The sequence below is a fragment of the Carya illinoinensis genome, chromosome 11, assembly GCF_018687715.1.
Source record: "Carya illinoinensis cultivar Pawnee chromosome 11, C.illinoinensisPawnee_v1, whole genome shotgun sequence".
In the NCBI taxonomy this organism is placed as follows: Eukaryota; Viridiplantae; Streptophyta; class Magnoliopsida; order Fagales; family Juglandaceae; genus Carya; species Carya illinoinensis.
Window position 1 is genome coordinate 3585799 of NC_056762.1, and position 14407 is coordinate 3600205.

Sequence of the window (14407 nt, forward strand, 5' to 3'; positions counted from 1 at the left end):
CTCTATATATATATATATATATATATATATCTGTTACAAGATACAAAAGTTAAAAAAGGTCAAAGACAACACAAACATTTCAAACCAATTACTACAATATAAAAAGAAAAAAAAATTAAAGACGGAACTACCGATAATGACTTCACTCTCCCATTTCTCACAAAGGAGGCTACCTCGAGCGCTTTGATCCAGTTTGAAATTTAGTCTTGCTTTGATTATTAAATAATAAATTATCTTATTTTATTTAATTGTTATAATTTTTTTAAATATTTATACAAAATATAATAAAAAATTTAATTTTTTAAATTTTAAAATAAAATTATTATTAAAAATTATATTATAATAATATTTTACTTAATTTTTAATAAAATATCTATTTAACGAACGAGGCATGAGACTGCGATATTGCGGAAAAAGGTCAAAATAGAATATTTGTGACGTTTGAATTGGCTAAGGCAGATTTCCACTTCTTCTTATCTTTAGTGATAGGTTTCTCGTGGAGAGACAACTCAGAAAATTGCTTTAGGCCTTTGAGCACCAGCTTATCTTCTTTTTTTTTTTTTTTTTTTTCAATATTACTTGTAATTTTTTAAATACGGAATGATTTTTTAAAAATAAATATATAAATATATATAAAGTAATATTATATGTAGTTGTGAAGTGTGAATACTGCACATTCGTTTTGAAAAAAAATATAATCTATAATTAAGAAATTAATTTTTTTATATATATTTCGTATTAATTTAATTTTTTGAAAAAATTTACGTGATGCTTACGTAATAATAATTGTAAATAAATTAATCGATATTAATGGCAACAAAGCAAAGGTATAATTTTTCAAAAGTACGGTTGGCTCGCAGACTGGCAGTGCGTATAGTGATTATAATCAAAGCATTCAAGCAAGTTGTCACAAAGTATTCCCATCCAAATGGGTGTTTGACTAATCCTCCTCAGGTACTTCAATTTCTCTCTGTCTCATAGCCGCCGCCGATCACCACTTCATTAGCCGGAATCTGTACGGATGATACCACTCTTCGTCTTCCTACTCTCTCTCCTATCTCCCCCCACATTTGCTGTGGACTTCCTCTTCAATTCCTTTAACGGGAGCATTAATTCCACCAACCTCATACTCATCAACGACGCGCTGCTGGAGTCCTCCGTCCTCCGTCTCACCAACGATTCCAACCAGTTCTCCTACGGGCGAGCCTTCTATCCCACCAAGCTCTCCATGAGAGCCACCGAGAATTCCTCCACGATTTCTTCGTTTTCAACCTCGTTCGTGTTCTCGATACTGCCCAAGACAGGTCCTCCATTCGGCCTCGCCTTTGTTCTGTCCAACACTACCTCCCCACCGGGCGCTCTTGCTGGCTCGAACTTTGGGCTTTTCACCAGACCTACTGCTAATGCTACCGTGGCGCCCCTTTTGGCAGTTGAGTTTGATACGGGACGATACCCCGCGTTCAATGACCCGGACGATAATCACATCGGCATAGATCTCAATAGTGCCATGTCGACCAAGACCGAGTCGGCCGGGTACTATAATTTGACCGGGGGTTTCGTCCCAGTCCGAATGCGGACCGGTCAGAATATACGAGCTTGGATCGATTTTGATGGTACCGGCTTCGAAATCAATGTTACTATAGCGCCGATTGGTATGTCTCGTCCGTCTAAGCCCACGCTTACTTTCAAGGATCCGGTTATAGCTAATTATGTTTCGGCTGAGATGTATGTTGGATTTTCTGCGTCGGTCGCTGATCGGACATCCGAGGCGCAGAGGATTTTGGCTTGGAGCTTGAGCGACACGGGAGTTGCTAGGGAAGTAAACACGACCAACTTGCCCCTTTTTGAGCCTGAATCGTCGTCTAATTCCATGTCAACTGGGGAAATTGCTGGGATTACCCTGGGTTGTGGTGCCTTTGCGATCATTTGTGCATCTGGGTTTTACCTGTTTTGGCGAAAGAGCAAATTGCGAGATGAAGAGGACGAGATCGAAGATTGGGAGCTTGAATACTGGCCGCACAGATTTTCCTACGAGGAGCTTAGCCAGGCCACTGATGGATTCTCCAATGATAACCTTCTGGGCTCGGGTGGATTTGGCAAAGTCTACAAAGGAACTTTGACAAACAATACGGAAGTAGCAGTCAAATGCGTGAACCACGATTCGAAACAAGGGCTGAGAGAATTCATGGCAGAGATATCTAGCATGGGCAGGCTCCAGCACAAGAATCTTGTCCAAATGCGTGGCTGGTGCAGAAAAGGCAACCAACTCATGCTTGTCTACGACTACATGCCCAATGGAAGCCTCAACAAATGGATTTTCGACAAGCCTACGAAGCTACTCGGATGGGAACAACGCCGCAGAGTGCTTGCCGACATTGCCGAAGGCCTGAACTATCTTCACCACGGTTGGGACCAAGTGGTAATTCACAGAGACGTTAAGTCCAGCAACATACTACTAGACTCGGACATGCGAGGTAGGCTCGGAGACTTCGGACTGGCCAAGCTACACCGGCACGGTGAAGTCCCCAAGACAACGTGCGTGGTCGGGACTTTAGGCTACTTAGCACCCGAGCTCGCAACTGTGGCCTCACCCACGTGGGCCAGCGACGTGTACAGCTTTGGAGTCGTGATACTCGAGGTGGCTTGTGGGAGGAGACCGGTAGATATGGCTGCGACGGAGGAAGAGAAGGTGCTTATAGATTGGGTGAGGGATCTGTACTTGAGCCGGAAGGTGGGTGAGGCGGCGGACCCTAGAATGAGAGGTGAATATGAGGCGGAGGAGATGGATATGATGCTCAAGCTTGGGTTGGTTTGCTGTCACCCTGATCCCCAACGGAGACCCACCATGAAGGACGTGGTGGAAGTATTGATGGGCGAGCAGGAGGCCGCTACTCCGGCGGAGTTGCTGTTAGACTTGGCAAGCGGCGATAATACCCTCGGCGGTGGTTTAGGTCGTGACGAGTCAGAGGAGGTGCCACTGACTTCTGAGAATTGACCCGCCATTTTATTTTCCACGACGTAGTTCACGTTACCATCCCATTTCCCATTACACTATTTTTCTTACAGTTTGAGGGATATTTTAGAAAGAATTTTACTGTTTATAAATAAAGTCACATATTAATATTAATTTTTTTATATTTAAAATTTAAATTAGTATTATTTTTAATAAAATCTATTTTTTAACCAATCACAATAGATTTGTGAATATATTAATACACAATTATACTTATAATTAGAATTTTCTTTTTAAAAATTTAATTAAAATCTCCCTTGTATCAAAATTTCTATTTTAAGAAAAAGATTTAAGGGATGAACAATAATTTCTCAAATATAGAAAATAACTATTCATCCTTTAAATTATTTTTTATCAATATTTTATTCTAATAAATAAAATAAATTCTTCTTCCAATTATCTACATTTTTTCTCATATTCATATTTCTTATAGTTTTAAATAATAATTTTAAAAATAATTTAAATAATTAAGAAAGTATAAAAAAAATTATTTTAAAAATATTATCATACCCTCAAAAAAATAATTTAAACTTTCGTTTAAATTATTCACTAGTTTAAAATATTCACTAGAGTAATAGTTCAAAACATAAGAAAAAATATTAAATAATTAAGTATGTAAATGGAAGTGAAGAAAAAAGTGATAAACAAATAATATAGAAATATTATTTTAATAGAATAAAGAAAAGATAGGGATGAGATGTAGAAGGCTTTTGAAATATGAGTGAAATTTAGAAAAAAATTTTAAGAAATGTGGTTTTTAGCTAAATTATAGAAAATTTTATGGGGAATGAGATGTGAATGCTCTTAGACATGTTTGTATTAAGTGAGATGAAAAAGAGATATTTTGAATATTGTGAAATTTTTGAGTTAACATGATCTGAAATAGTTTATAAAAAAAAATAAATGTTTAGATAGTAAGATGATATAAGATAATTCTTAATTTTTGGAATTTGAAAAGGTGTGGGTCTCATTATTTAATAGAGTAACTGAATTTTCTACTGTTCACGTACTGTTTATTGTCAGTTTACATTGTTCATGTTAGTTTTGTATTGTTCAATGTCAATTTTTACTATTTATTTAAGTAAATATTTTTAAAATTTAGATATGAAATATAGTGTATTTAGATAGAAAAAACTGTTATATGGTACAGATGAGATGTTCTCGGTATCCAAACCAAGTAGTCTTTTTTTAATGTAAAAAAAAAAAAAACATTTTTATGTATTTTGTATCATATTTTGCATGATTTGTATTTTTTGTGGTGAAAATTTGTATTAATTTTAATAAAATAATTCTTGAAGCCATTGATTAGTTGGATATAATATTGTTAATTAATTTGGATTTTTTTTTATCAGTATTATATTGGATCCTCCTTTTTCTTTTTCTTTTTTGAAAGGGATATTTCCATTAATCAAACTTAAGAAAGGTCAAGAATACAAGTAGGGACATGCCCCACATCAACAAAAGAAATGAAACGTAGCAAAGCATCCCAAGCAAGCTTGTGGGCAGCTTTGTTGCCTTCTCTTCTAACCTGTGTAACTGACCAATCTTCATAAAAACTCAACTGATTACTCACATCTTCAATTATCATGCTTGTCGACTAGTTGCCCTTCTATTAATGTTTTAAACAACTTTCGAGTTCCCTTCAAGAATGATTCTTTTTATCCCCAAGTACAAGCCAAAACAAGTTGCTTCCATTGCACCTATTGCCTTGTCAGACAAGGATCAGGGGAAAAGAGGCATGTGTTTCCTAGTTGTTGCCACAATCCTCCCATTCCAATCCCTTAGAATTAAGCCTATGCTAATCATACACTGAGTCTTGTCTACAACGGCATCCTAATTGAGTTTATAAACATTTTCAATTTTTCACCCGGGGAGGGGGGATCCAAGTAGATGACACCTGCTTTACAAAACTTTGCTGGTCTAAAGCTATTGTAGAAGTGTCCCTTAACTCTAGTAGAGTGTCCTTGGCAAATTTGGCATATGAGTTTGGAGACCTAAACTCTTGCTGAAATAAGAATTGGTCCTCCTCATCCATACTCTCTTGGCCACCACTGCAAATTCCTTCACAAGGTCCTTGCCCTCTACTACATATAGTTCTCTCATGAGTTCTCTAATTACAAATTTGAAAGAAGAACTTTTTTGGAGTTGCCTTGAGCACTTGTGTTATACATCTTGAGAAGCAGGGAATGACCATATAGCACGAATTACCGTCTCCTTTTCCTTTAGGTAGATGGAGAAAAGAGGCTTTTCCACCACCTTTTTCTTGTACAGATTTTGGTAGGTTGGACCCCTCTTGACAAGCTCTCCAAAGGAAGATCCTATCTGCAAGAGGGATCTTTAGTTTCCACATGCTTGACCAAAACCCTCCTTGATTGGATTTGCTAGAGGCCTAACTCCTCTTAGTTTCCATTAGTTCCATATGTAAGTGGTAGGCACTTCTCACAGAGAAAGATCCCTGAGTTGAGCTTGTCCAAATGAGCTTATCAGGATAGTTATTAAAGCAGATTGGGATCTACTTGATCAATCCTGCCTCTTCAATAGAAAACATATCCTCCACCATGCTTAACTTGCACTATTTAGAGATTGGATCATTTAAACTATTAGCAGAAGCCTTAGGACCCAACTCAGTTACTGGACTTGGGGCTTTGACAGATGGCAATCTTGAGATCCACTTATCCTTCTAGATTTTAATGGAGGCACCACTTATCCACTTATCCCTCACTTTGACAGTGAGGGAAGTGCTTTGCTTTTAGAACCTGGGATGCTAGAGCCTGAGGGTGGTGCAGCAGTTTCCAACCTTTTTTAGCCAACATAGCAAGGTTGAAACCATGTAGACCTTTGAAACCTAACCCACCTACTTCTTTAGACTTTCCCATAGTATGCCAAGAGATCCAATGTATCTTCCTTTCCTCCTCTAACTGTCCCCATGAAAAGTTCCTCAAGAACTTCTTAATTTCTTTCAAAAGAGACCAATGGAGTTTAAAAATAGCCATATTGAAAGTAGGAAAGGCTTGTACTACTGCTTTAATAAGTTTTCTTTTCCTGCTTGTGATAGCACTTTGACTCTATGGCTGCTTAGTCTATATCTGACTCTATCCAATATGATATTGAGAGCTTGAAATCTAGACCTTCCAATTAAGGTAGGAAGGCCAAGATACTTCCCATAAGGTTGACTTGATCTCACCCCTACAATGCTCAAGATGATGTCTTGGTTCTCCTTGGGAGTGTTACTACTAAACTATATAGAGGTCTTGTCTTTGTTTAAACATTAACTAGATGCATTCTCATAGGTGTTGAGCAAGAAGATTAGTCTACTCCACTCGAGGGACTTAGCTTTACAAAAGAGCAGATGATTGATATGGATTCTGCCTCTCCCAATAGGGATACCCGAGATACTTGTTGACCTTTCAACTTGGTTGAGAATGGAGCTTAGGACTTCTGCATAGAGGATGGAGAAGTAAGGGGACAAAGGATCACCCTGTCTAATCCCTCTTATAGGCTTAAATGGTTTCTGAGTTATGCTATTGATAAGAATGGAGTAGGACACTAATTCCATACACTTCATCACAAGCTTGATCCATGCCTCAGCAAAACCCATTTTGCTCATCACCTCCCTAAGGAAGTCCCATTCTATTCGATCATACACCTTGTTCATATCTAAGTTTAATGCCATGAAGTCCTCTTTGCCTTTCAACTTGTTGCTCATGGAATTCAATGCCTCAAAGGCCACTATGGTATTGTCAGAAATTAACCTGCCTGGGACAAAGGCAGATTGTGTGAGAGCAATAATATCTTGCAAGTTTCAGCCTGCTTGCAATTGCTTTTGACACAATCTTATATAGGAGATTGCATAAGCTAATGGGGCGAAAGTCAGACACTTTAGAAGGGCAATTTACCTTAGGAATGAGAGCAATATGAGTAGAATTTAAATCATCCATCTGTCCATCAAAATTGAGAATAAAAATTACATCTTTACTTACCTCTTAGCAAACAATGCCCCAATGGTTTTGATAGAAGGTTGGGGGGAAGCCATCTTGCCCTGGAGAACTCAGAGTTCATGCTAAAAATAACTTCTTCTACTTGCCTCTTGAATTTTCTGAGTAGCTTGGAGTTCATGTCCTCAGTGGGAAATAGGGGTCGAGGGTGAGAAACACATAATCAATTCTTCGAGGGAGAGGAAACACAGAGAGGAAGGAGGGAGAGTCATCTCGTTTGGGGAAATGGGGGCAAACACTAAAACGGTGCCTTTTTATTTTTCCACATCAGCGCCGTTTGCCCCACGCTTGCAACTGCTGACTGCCTATAGCTTTTTTCTTGTTTTATTAGTTGATATATTTATTGCAAATCATGAAGAGAGAGAGAGAGAGAGAGAGAGAGAGAGAGAGAGAGAGAGAGAAGGCTTTTTTACAGCTAAAACTCACACGGCCCATCAGCAACGTAGCGTGCCCATTCTCAACTCCCCATTCAAACTCACTGCTCAAAATGTTGCTTAGTAGTTAGTTCTTATGATTTTTCGAGAACTCGTAGAAATGAGTGAAGATATTAGTGGTGCATATGGCACCCCTTCACCTTTCCCGCCCCCGCATATGAGTAGGGGGTGTTTCCATCCCTGCACCCCGCCCCGATGCTAGGGGGTAGGGCGAACATCCCATCCACCCCACCCTCCGCCTAGTCAAGAATACTAATGCCCCATTAGGTCTAAAATTATTTTTGGGTTCAAAAATATTTTTTTAGACCCAAATTATTATATAATTTAAACTATAAATATATATATATAACAATAATTTAAAAATTGATAACATAAAAATTATGTTATCAATTTTTAAATTTGTTAGACTTGTTCACAAGAATTTGAAGTTGTAAAATCTCACATTGCTCGACTAAGACTCTTGTATGGCCTTGGAGTTGGCCTAGGTTACCCATGCCATATGCATTCTTGTGAATAAGTCTCACACTCTTGTGAATAAACTTGACAAATTGTAATATATATTTATATATATACACTTTGTAATATATATACATATATTTATAAATATAAAAATTGAGTGGGGTGGGGTGGGGGAAATGCAGGGCAGGGTAGACGGGGGCGGGTAAGTGATATTATGTGTTTGTATGTAGCTGTATATTAGGAGTAGTATTTATGCAGGAAGAATTTTATATATATATATATATATATATATATATTTCTATGATTTTGATGTCTTCTTTTAGTTGTACTCATTAGAGATATGACTTTATAAGGAGTTGTTCACATGGGCAAAGCCATCGAGTCCTTGCCCCCAAAGTTGCTGTCGAGCACCTTGTCACAAATTCATGAAAAAAATAAAACTATTTAATTACGATTGAAAAGAAAATTATTTAAAAAAACACACTCAAGATACCAATTACCTAGTTAGTATAAACAGATTATTTTAATTTTAATTTTTTAATTTTTTTGTAAATGTAACGTGTTTACATACTAATTTATAACTGCCAAAACTAAAAATTGAATATTGCTAAAATTCTAATCTACAGAGTCAAAGCTCCAACTTTTTACTTTATTTTTTAAAACAAGTATATATATATATATTTATATGTTACAAGATACAAAATAAAAAAGGTAAAAGATACCAACAAATATTGCAAACCAAATAATACAATATAAAGATGGATCCAGAGCTAATAACTTGACCCTCTAACTTCTCATGGAGAGCCTCCTGAAGTGCATTGATGTAGTCTGAAATTTAGACTGCGATATTGCAAACAAAGATGATTCAGAGAGAAAAGGCGAACATCCTCGATAGTTTTAGCTATGGTTGATTTCAATTTGTGTATTCGGAATTGTGGTTTGTTGGACATGTGATATAAAGGCTCGAGTATGACCTGGTATAATGGTCAAGGAGGGTTGGCGAGAAGCTGGGCAAGGTTGGATAGATGTTTTCTTGATTCTAACTTTCTTAGTTGTTTCCCGAATGTTTTTATCATGTTTTGGCTCGCACCACGTTGGATCATTCCCCTTTGGTGATTCAAATGGGAGAGGACCCATTCAGGCATGGGCCTAACCCTTTTCGTTTTCAATTCATGTTGACTGATCATTTTGATTTCCTTAGTCTTGTGGTCATCTCCCTTGGATTCTTTGTGGCATTTCAACATTATCAAAGATGATTCAGAGAGAAAAGGTGGATATCCTCGACAGTTTTTAGCTATGGCTAATTTCAATTTGTGTATTCTAGATTGTGGTTTGTTGGACATGCGATACAAAGGCTCGAGTATGACCTAGTGTAAAGGTCAAGGAGGGTTGGCAAGAAGCTGGACAAGGTTGGATGGATGTTTTCTTGATTCTAACTTTCTTAGTTGTTTTTCGAATGTTTTTTTTATCACGTTTTGGCTCGCATCACGTCGGATCATTTCCCTTTGGTAATTCAAATGGGAGAGGACCTATTCAAGTATGGACCTAGCCCTTTTCATTTTAAATTTATGTCGATTGATCATATCGATTTCCTTAGTCTTGTGAAGAGGGTGTAGAAGCAAGATGTGATTGGTGTAGGCCTTAATAAATTGTCCTCTAAATTGAAAAGGGTTAAGGTGGCTATTAGGGAGTGGAATCAACCTATTCTTGGTAGAGCTACCTCCATTATCCATGATTTGGAGCAATGTATTGAGAGATTGGAGTTTAGTCTCCAAAATTGTTTTAATGTTGAGGATGATAATGATCTTATAGTGGCTAAGTTGGAATTATTGAGTTGGATGGGTCGGGAGGAGACGCGTTTGTCTCATATGGCTAAGATGAACGGGCTAAAAGACGGTGATCAGAATTGTAAATTTTTTCATGCTGTCCTGAATGCTAAGAATCATTAAAGGGTTAATGATATGTGCTTGACTGACGATACTTCTTTTAATAATCCCACTGATATTCACCAAGCTATTGTTGAGTATTTTCATGATTTCTCCTGTGATTTTTGATGAGGAAAATATATTGGTTTGTAAAGATCCTTCCCTTGAGGAAATTAAGGAAGCTCCTTTCAGTATCTCCATTTATAGTAGTCCTGGCGCAGATGGCTTTGGATCTGGTTTCTTTAGAGTTTATTGGGATTTTGTGAATGAGGACCTTCTGGAAGCCACTTGTGAGTTTTTCCATACTAATGCCCTTTCCAAGTTCTTCACTGCCTCTTTTATTGTTTTGATTCTTAAGGTGGATAAGCCTATTAGTTTTGATAAATTCTGGTCTATCAGTCCGTGCTTTGTTTTTTATAAGATTTGTGCTAAGATTATTGTGGGTCGTATGACAAGCCTGCTTTCTAAGATGATATTTCAGGAACAATGGGCTTTTATTCCTGGTTGTAGTATTTTTTAGAATATTAGCTTAACTCAGGAGATGGTTCATTTTATTCATAAAAAATCTATTGGGGCTAATGTGTTGATTAAACTTGATATGTCTAAGGCTTATGATTTTTGATTGAAGGTTCCTTTTACATGTTTTGGCTACTTTTGATTTTTTAGATAAAGTCTGCGCTTTAATCAATTCGTGTATCTCTACGCCTTGGTATTCAATTATGATGAATGACATTCCTTTGGAATTTTTTAAAGGTGAACGTGATGTGAGGCAAAGGGACCCTTTATCGCCTTATTTATTTATTGTTATGGAAGAGGTACTCTCTCATCTTCTTAGGCATTCTTTTGATAATAGCAATATTGGCCAATTCACTCAGGCTCGAGGTACCCCACTTGTTTCTCATTTTATGTATGCTAATAATATAGGTATTTTTACGAATGGTGGAAAGCGGTCGATGAAAGGATTGATGCAAATTTTGAAGTCTTATGAAGATTGGTCAGGTTAAGTCCTTAGCAAAGAGAAAAGTGTTGTCCTTTTCTCTAAACACATTTCTATTCCTAGAAAGATATATATTCTTTGTATTACTAGTTTTTCTAAGGTCTATTGTCCTTTCAAGTATTTGGGTGTGCCCATTGTGGTTGGTAGATTGAAGGCTTTTGATTTTGGTGATTTGTTAGGAAAAGTTTAAAAAAAAAAAAAAATTGCAATTTGGAAGATGAAATTGCTCTCTGCAGGTACAAGAACTATTCTTCTGCATCACGTTCTTTCGAGTGTGGCCACTCGCATTCTTGTTGTCTTACATGTCCCTAAGTTTGTGATTATGGAGTTGAATAGGCTTCTGAGTTCTTTTCTTTTGGGGTGAATTGGAAGGGAAAGGTAAAAAGAAATAGATGGCTTGGCATAAGATTTGTCGTCCTATAGAAGAAGGTGGGTTGGGTATTAGGGATATTCGGCAGACATCACACGTGAAACTTGAATGGTGATTGATTCGGGTCATTTTTTGTGGGTGGATTTTTTCAGAGTTAAGTATGTTAAGGGTGATCATTTATCCCTTTCAGCGCTGAATAAAGGTACTCATTTTTGGAGGTCTATTATCAATAGTATTCCCAATTTTCTTACTAACTCAAAGTGGCTTATGAAAGAGAGAAATCTCTCCTTCTGGTATGATAATTGGGAAGAAAGTGGCATTTTAATGCACAATTTTTGGTGGTTGAGCAACCATTGATTAAGATTAAAGAGTGTAAGATCGAAAATGGTTGGAGTGTTCTTCTCTTGGAAGGGCTTGTGGGTCACTAAAAAACTACTGACTTGTATCAGCTCTTGGTTAGGTGGAAAGAGGGGCATGATGTTTTAGTTTGGATGAAGGAGAATGACGGTACTTTTAGTACCAAAAGTGAATGGGATTGTATTAGGTTTTGGGCACCTCCTTTACCTTGGGCCCATTGGATTTGGCATAATAGCCTTCCTAAGAAAATCTCCATTAAGGTATGGAAGGCTACTAATAATTGCTTGAATGTGGATGAAAAGATTAAAATGGTTGGGATCCCTGTTGTGTCTAGATGTAATTGTTGCTCTTTGGGTCAGATTGAGGACCTTAATCATGTTCTTTGTACAAGTGGTTTTGTTAGACAAACTTGGCGCATGGTTAAAGTTCAGTTAGGTGTGCATATGAGCGAGTTCTGTACTTTGAATGAGCAAATTAATTTTAGGTTTCGGCGTACTGGTAAATCGACTCAGGTTTGGACTATTTTGGGTCTCCTTCCCTTCATTATCTCCTGGAAGTTGTGGGAAAGGCATTGCAAAGCTAAGTATGATGATAAGATTGACACAGTTGAGTCTGTTAGGCATGCTATTATGCTTTGGATCCATATAATTATGCATGAATATGAAAGTTTTAAGGCTTACTAGCCAGGATGTTGTCATTCTAAAGAGGTTGGATATAGTGATTTCGAGTCCTAAAGTGAAGAAGGTTTCTATGGTGAATGGATCACACCTGGGGTTAAACTTAATATTGATGGGAGCAGTTTGGGAAATCCTGGTCTAGTTAGGGCTGGGGGTATCATTCATGATGCATGTGGTAAGATGTATGCGGCTTTTTCAGTTTCCTTAGGCTAGGGTTCTAATAATTTTACGGAGTTGATAAGTTTGCTGGAAGGTGTCAGGAGGTGTTGTCAACTACGTTACCTTCGGGTTCATAATGAGATAGACCTGGTATCATGAGGATTATTGGGATGAGCTTCTAGTTTGCCTTCAATGGTTGGATTATACAGCGAGTCATGTCTTTCGTGAAAGAAATGTTGTGGCTGATTTTCTTGCAAAACAGGGAACTCGGGGGCTAAATATAGATTGGATTGAAGATAGAGTTCATTTGCCTAGTAAGTTAAGAGGTCTTCTTCGGGTGGATAGACTAGGTATTCCTTATTTGCAGATATCATCGTGAGGTAATTTTTCATTGCATTTGTTTTCTTTGTTATTTTATTTCTGTATGCGCTGACATTGTATTACAGGTTGTTGTTTTAAGGTTTTTCCTTGTGTTTATGTTGGTTTTGGCATCTTGTATTTTGGTTTGGTGTCTAGGAGTTTTTTAGGCCTGGGTTTTGGTCTTTCTTTAATATTTGTAACTCCTAGATTTTTTGCTGTAACCACAGTTTTCTTCTGCTATAAGTGAGTGTTATCAATAAATTTGAAGTACTGTCCTCTTTTTTTTTTTTTTTAAACAAATAGATATTGCAAACAAAGGTCAAACTACAATGTTTTGTGCCGGTTTGAATTTAGAAATACTAAACCCATCGAATGTGGGTTCCGAATTTGTATCCCAATTTGTGTTTTTTTTTTTTCACTTATTGATTAAAGAAGTATTGATTAAAGAAGTAATTTTTTAGTGATAGTATTTTTTTAAAAAAATATTTAAGAATATGAAAAAAATGAATGAAAAAAAATTGTGCTTCTCGAAACTGAGCTCGTGCTCATTTGAATTGGCCAAAGGAGCAAAGTTTTGAATACTATACCGAAGGCTGTGCCAATCAAGGCATTTGAATGAAATATTTCGGTATCGGTACCATTTCAAAATAGTCGATATATGAATAAATTATATATAAATACATATATATATATATATATGTTATAAATAGCCTGATCTGAATTGAGGGTCTAAAAATGAACTTACAGTTTGATAAAATAAAAAAAAAGAAAAAAAAAAAAGAAAAAAGTAAAGGTCGAAATATCGGTAAATATAAGCTGGTACGGGCCGAAATGGCCAAAATTCTAACCAATACAAAACAAAGATCTTCTCTATACTAACTAAAGCATAGAAACAAAATATTACGCTGGTACGGTATGAAATTCAAAACCATGCAAAGGAGACTTCCACTGCATCTCCATAATCTTTAGTGATAGGCTTATAGAGGAGAGAGAATTCGAAAAATTGCTTTTGGCCTTTGAGCCACTATTTTTGATACCGTACCGTATCGATCACTGGTCCGGTACAGGTATGGTACCTGTTTCATACCGGCCGAAATACCAGCTGTATTGGCTTATATTTCGGCCTGTACGGCCAGTATTTCTACCTTTATCTTTTATTTTTTCATTTTTTGAAACTGTAATCTCATTTTTTGACCCATAATTCAAAACAGACTATTTATAATTTATATATATGTATTTATGTATAATTTATTTATATATAGACTATTATTTTGAAATATAATTTATATATATATTTACATATATAATTTATTTATATATCGACTATCTCGAAACGGTACCGGTACTGAAATATTTCGTTCTAGTATTTTGACCGATACGACATCCGGTACAGTATTCAAAACATTGCTTTGAGCACCAACTTAGTCCCAATTTATTTTATTTTAAAAAAGAATAATACTTGTAATTTTGTAAATGTGGAATGATTTTTTAAAATTGAATATATATATATATATAAAATAAATATATAAAAAAATTAATTAAGTGACATTAATGGCAAAAAGCAAAGTCATAATTTTTCAAACTCACTGCTGGCTTTCAGACGACTTGAGCCAAAAATCAGACCGCAATGCGTATGGTGAATATAATCAAACAAATTTGTT

General features: G+C 36.4%; 2 protein-coding genes across 2 annotated transcripts; one reads left to right on the plus strand and one right to left on the minus strand.

The window, feature by feature from the left end:
• Positions 1-882: 882 nt before the first annotated feature.
• Positions 883-3131, plus strand: LOC122281449 (L-type lectin-domain containing receptor kinase S.1-like). The gene has a single exon (XM_043092932.1). It carries the CDS (start codon positions 1022-1024, stop codon positions 2993-2995), a length of 1974 nt encoding a protein of 657 aa, XP_042948866.1. The 5' UTR covers positions 883-1021; the 3' UTR covers positions 2996-3131.
• Positions 3132-6281: 3150 nt separating this feature from the next.
• On the minus strand, positions 6282-7129 carry LOC122282127. Its single transcript, XM_043094086.1, has 2 exons — positions 6994-7129; positions 6282-6769 (listed from the first exon to the last, which is right to left on the minus strand). The coding sequence occupies exons 1-2, from the start codon at positions 7127-7129 to the stop codon at positions 6282-6284; spliced, it is 624 nt and encodes a 207-aa protein (XP_042950020.1).
• Positions 7130-14407: the final 7278 nt, after the last annotated feature.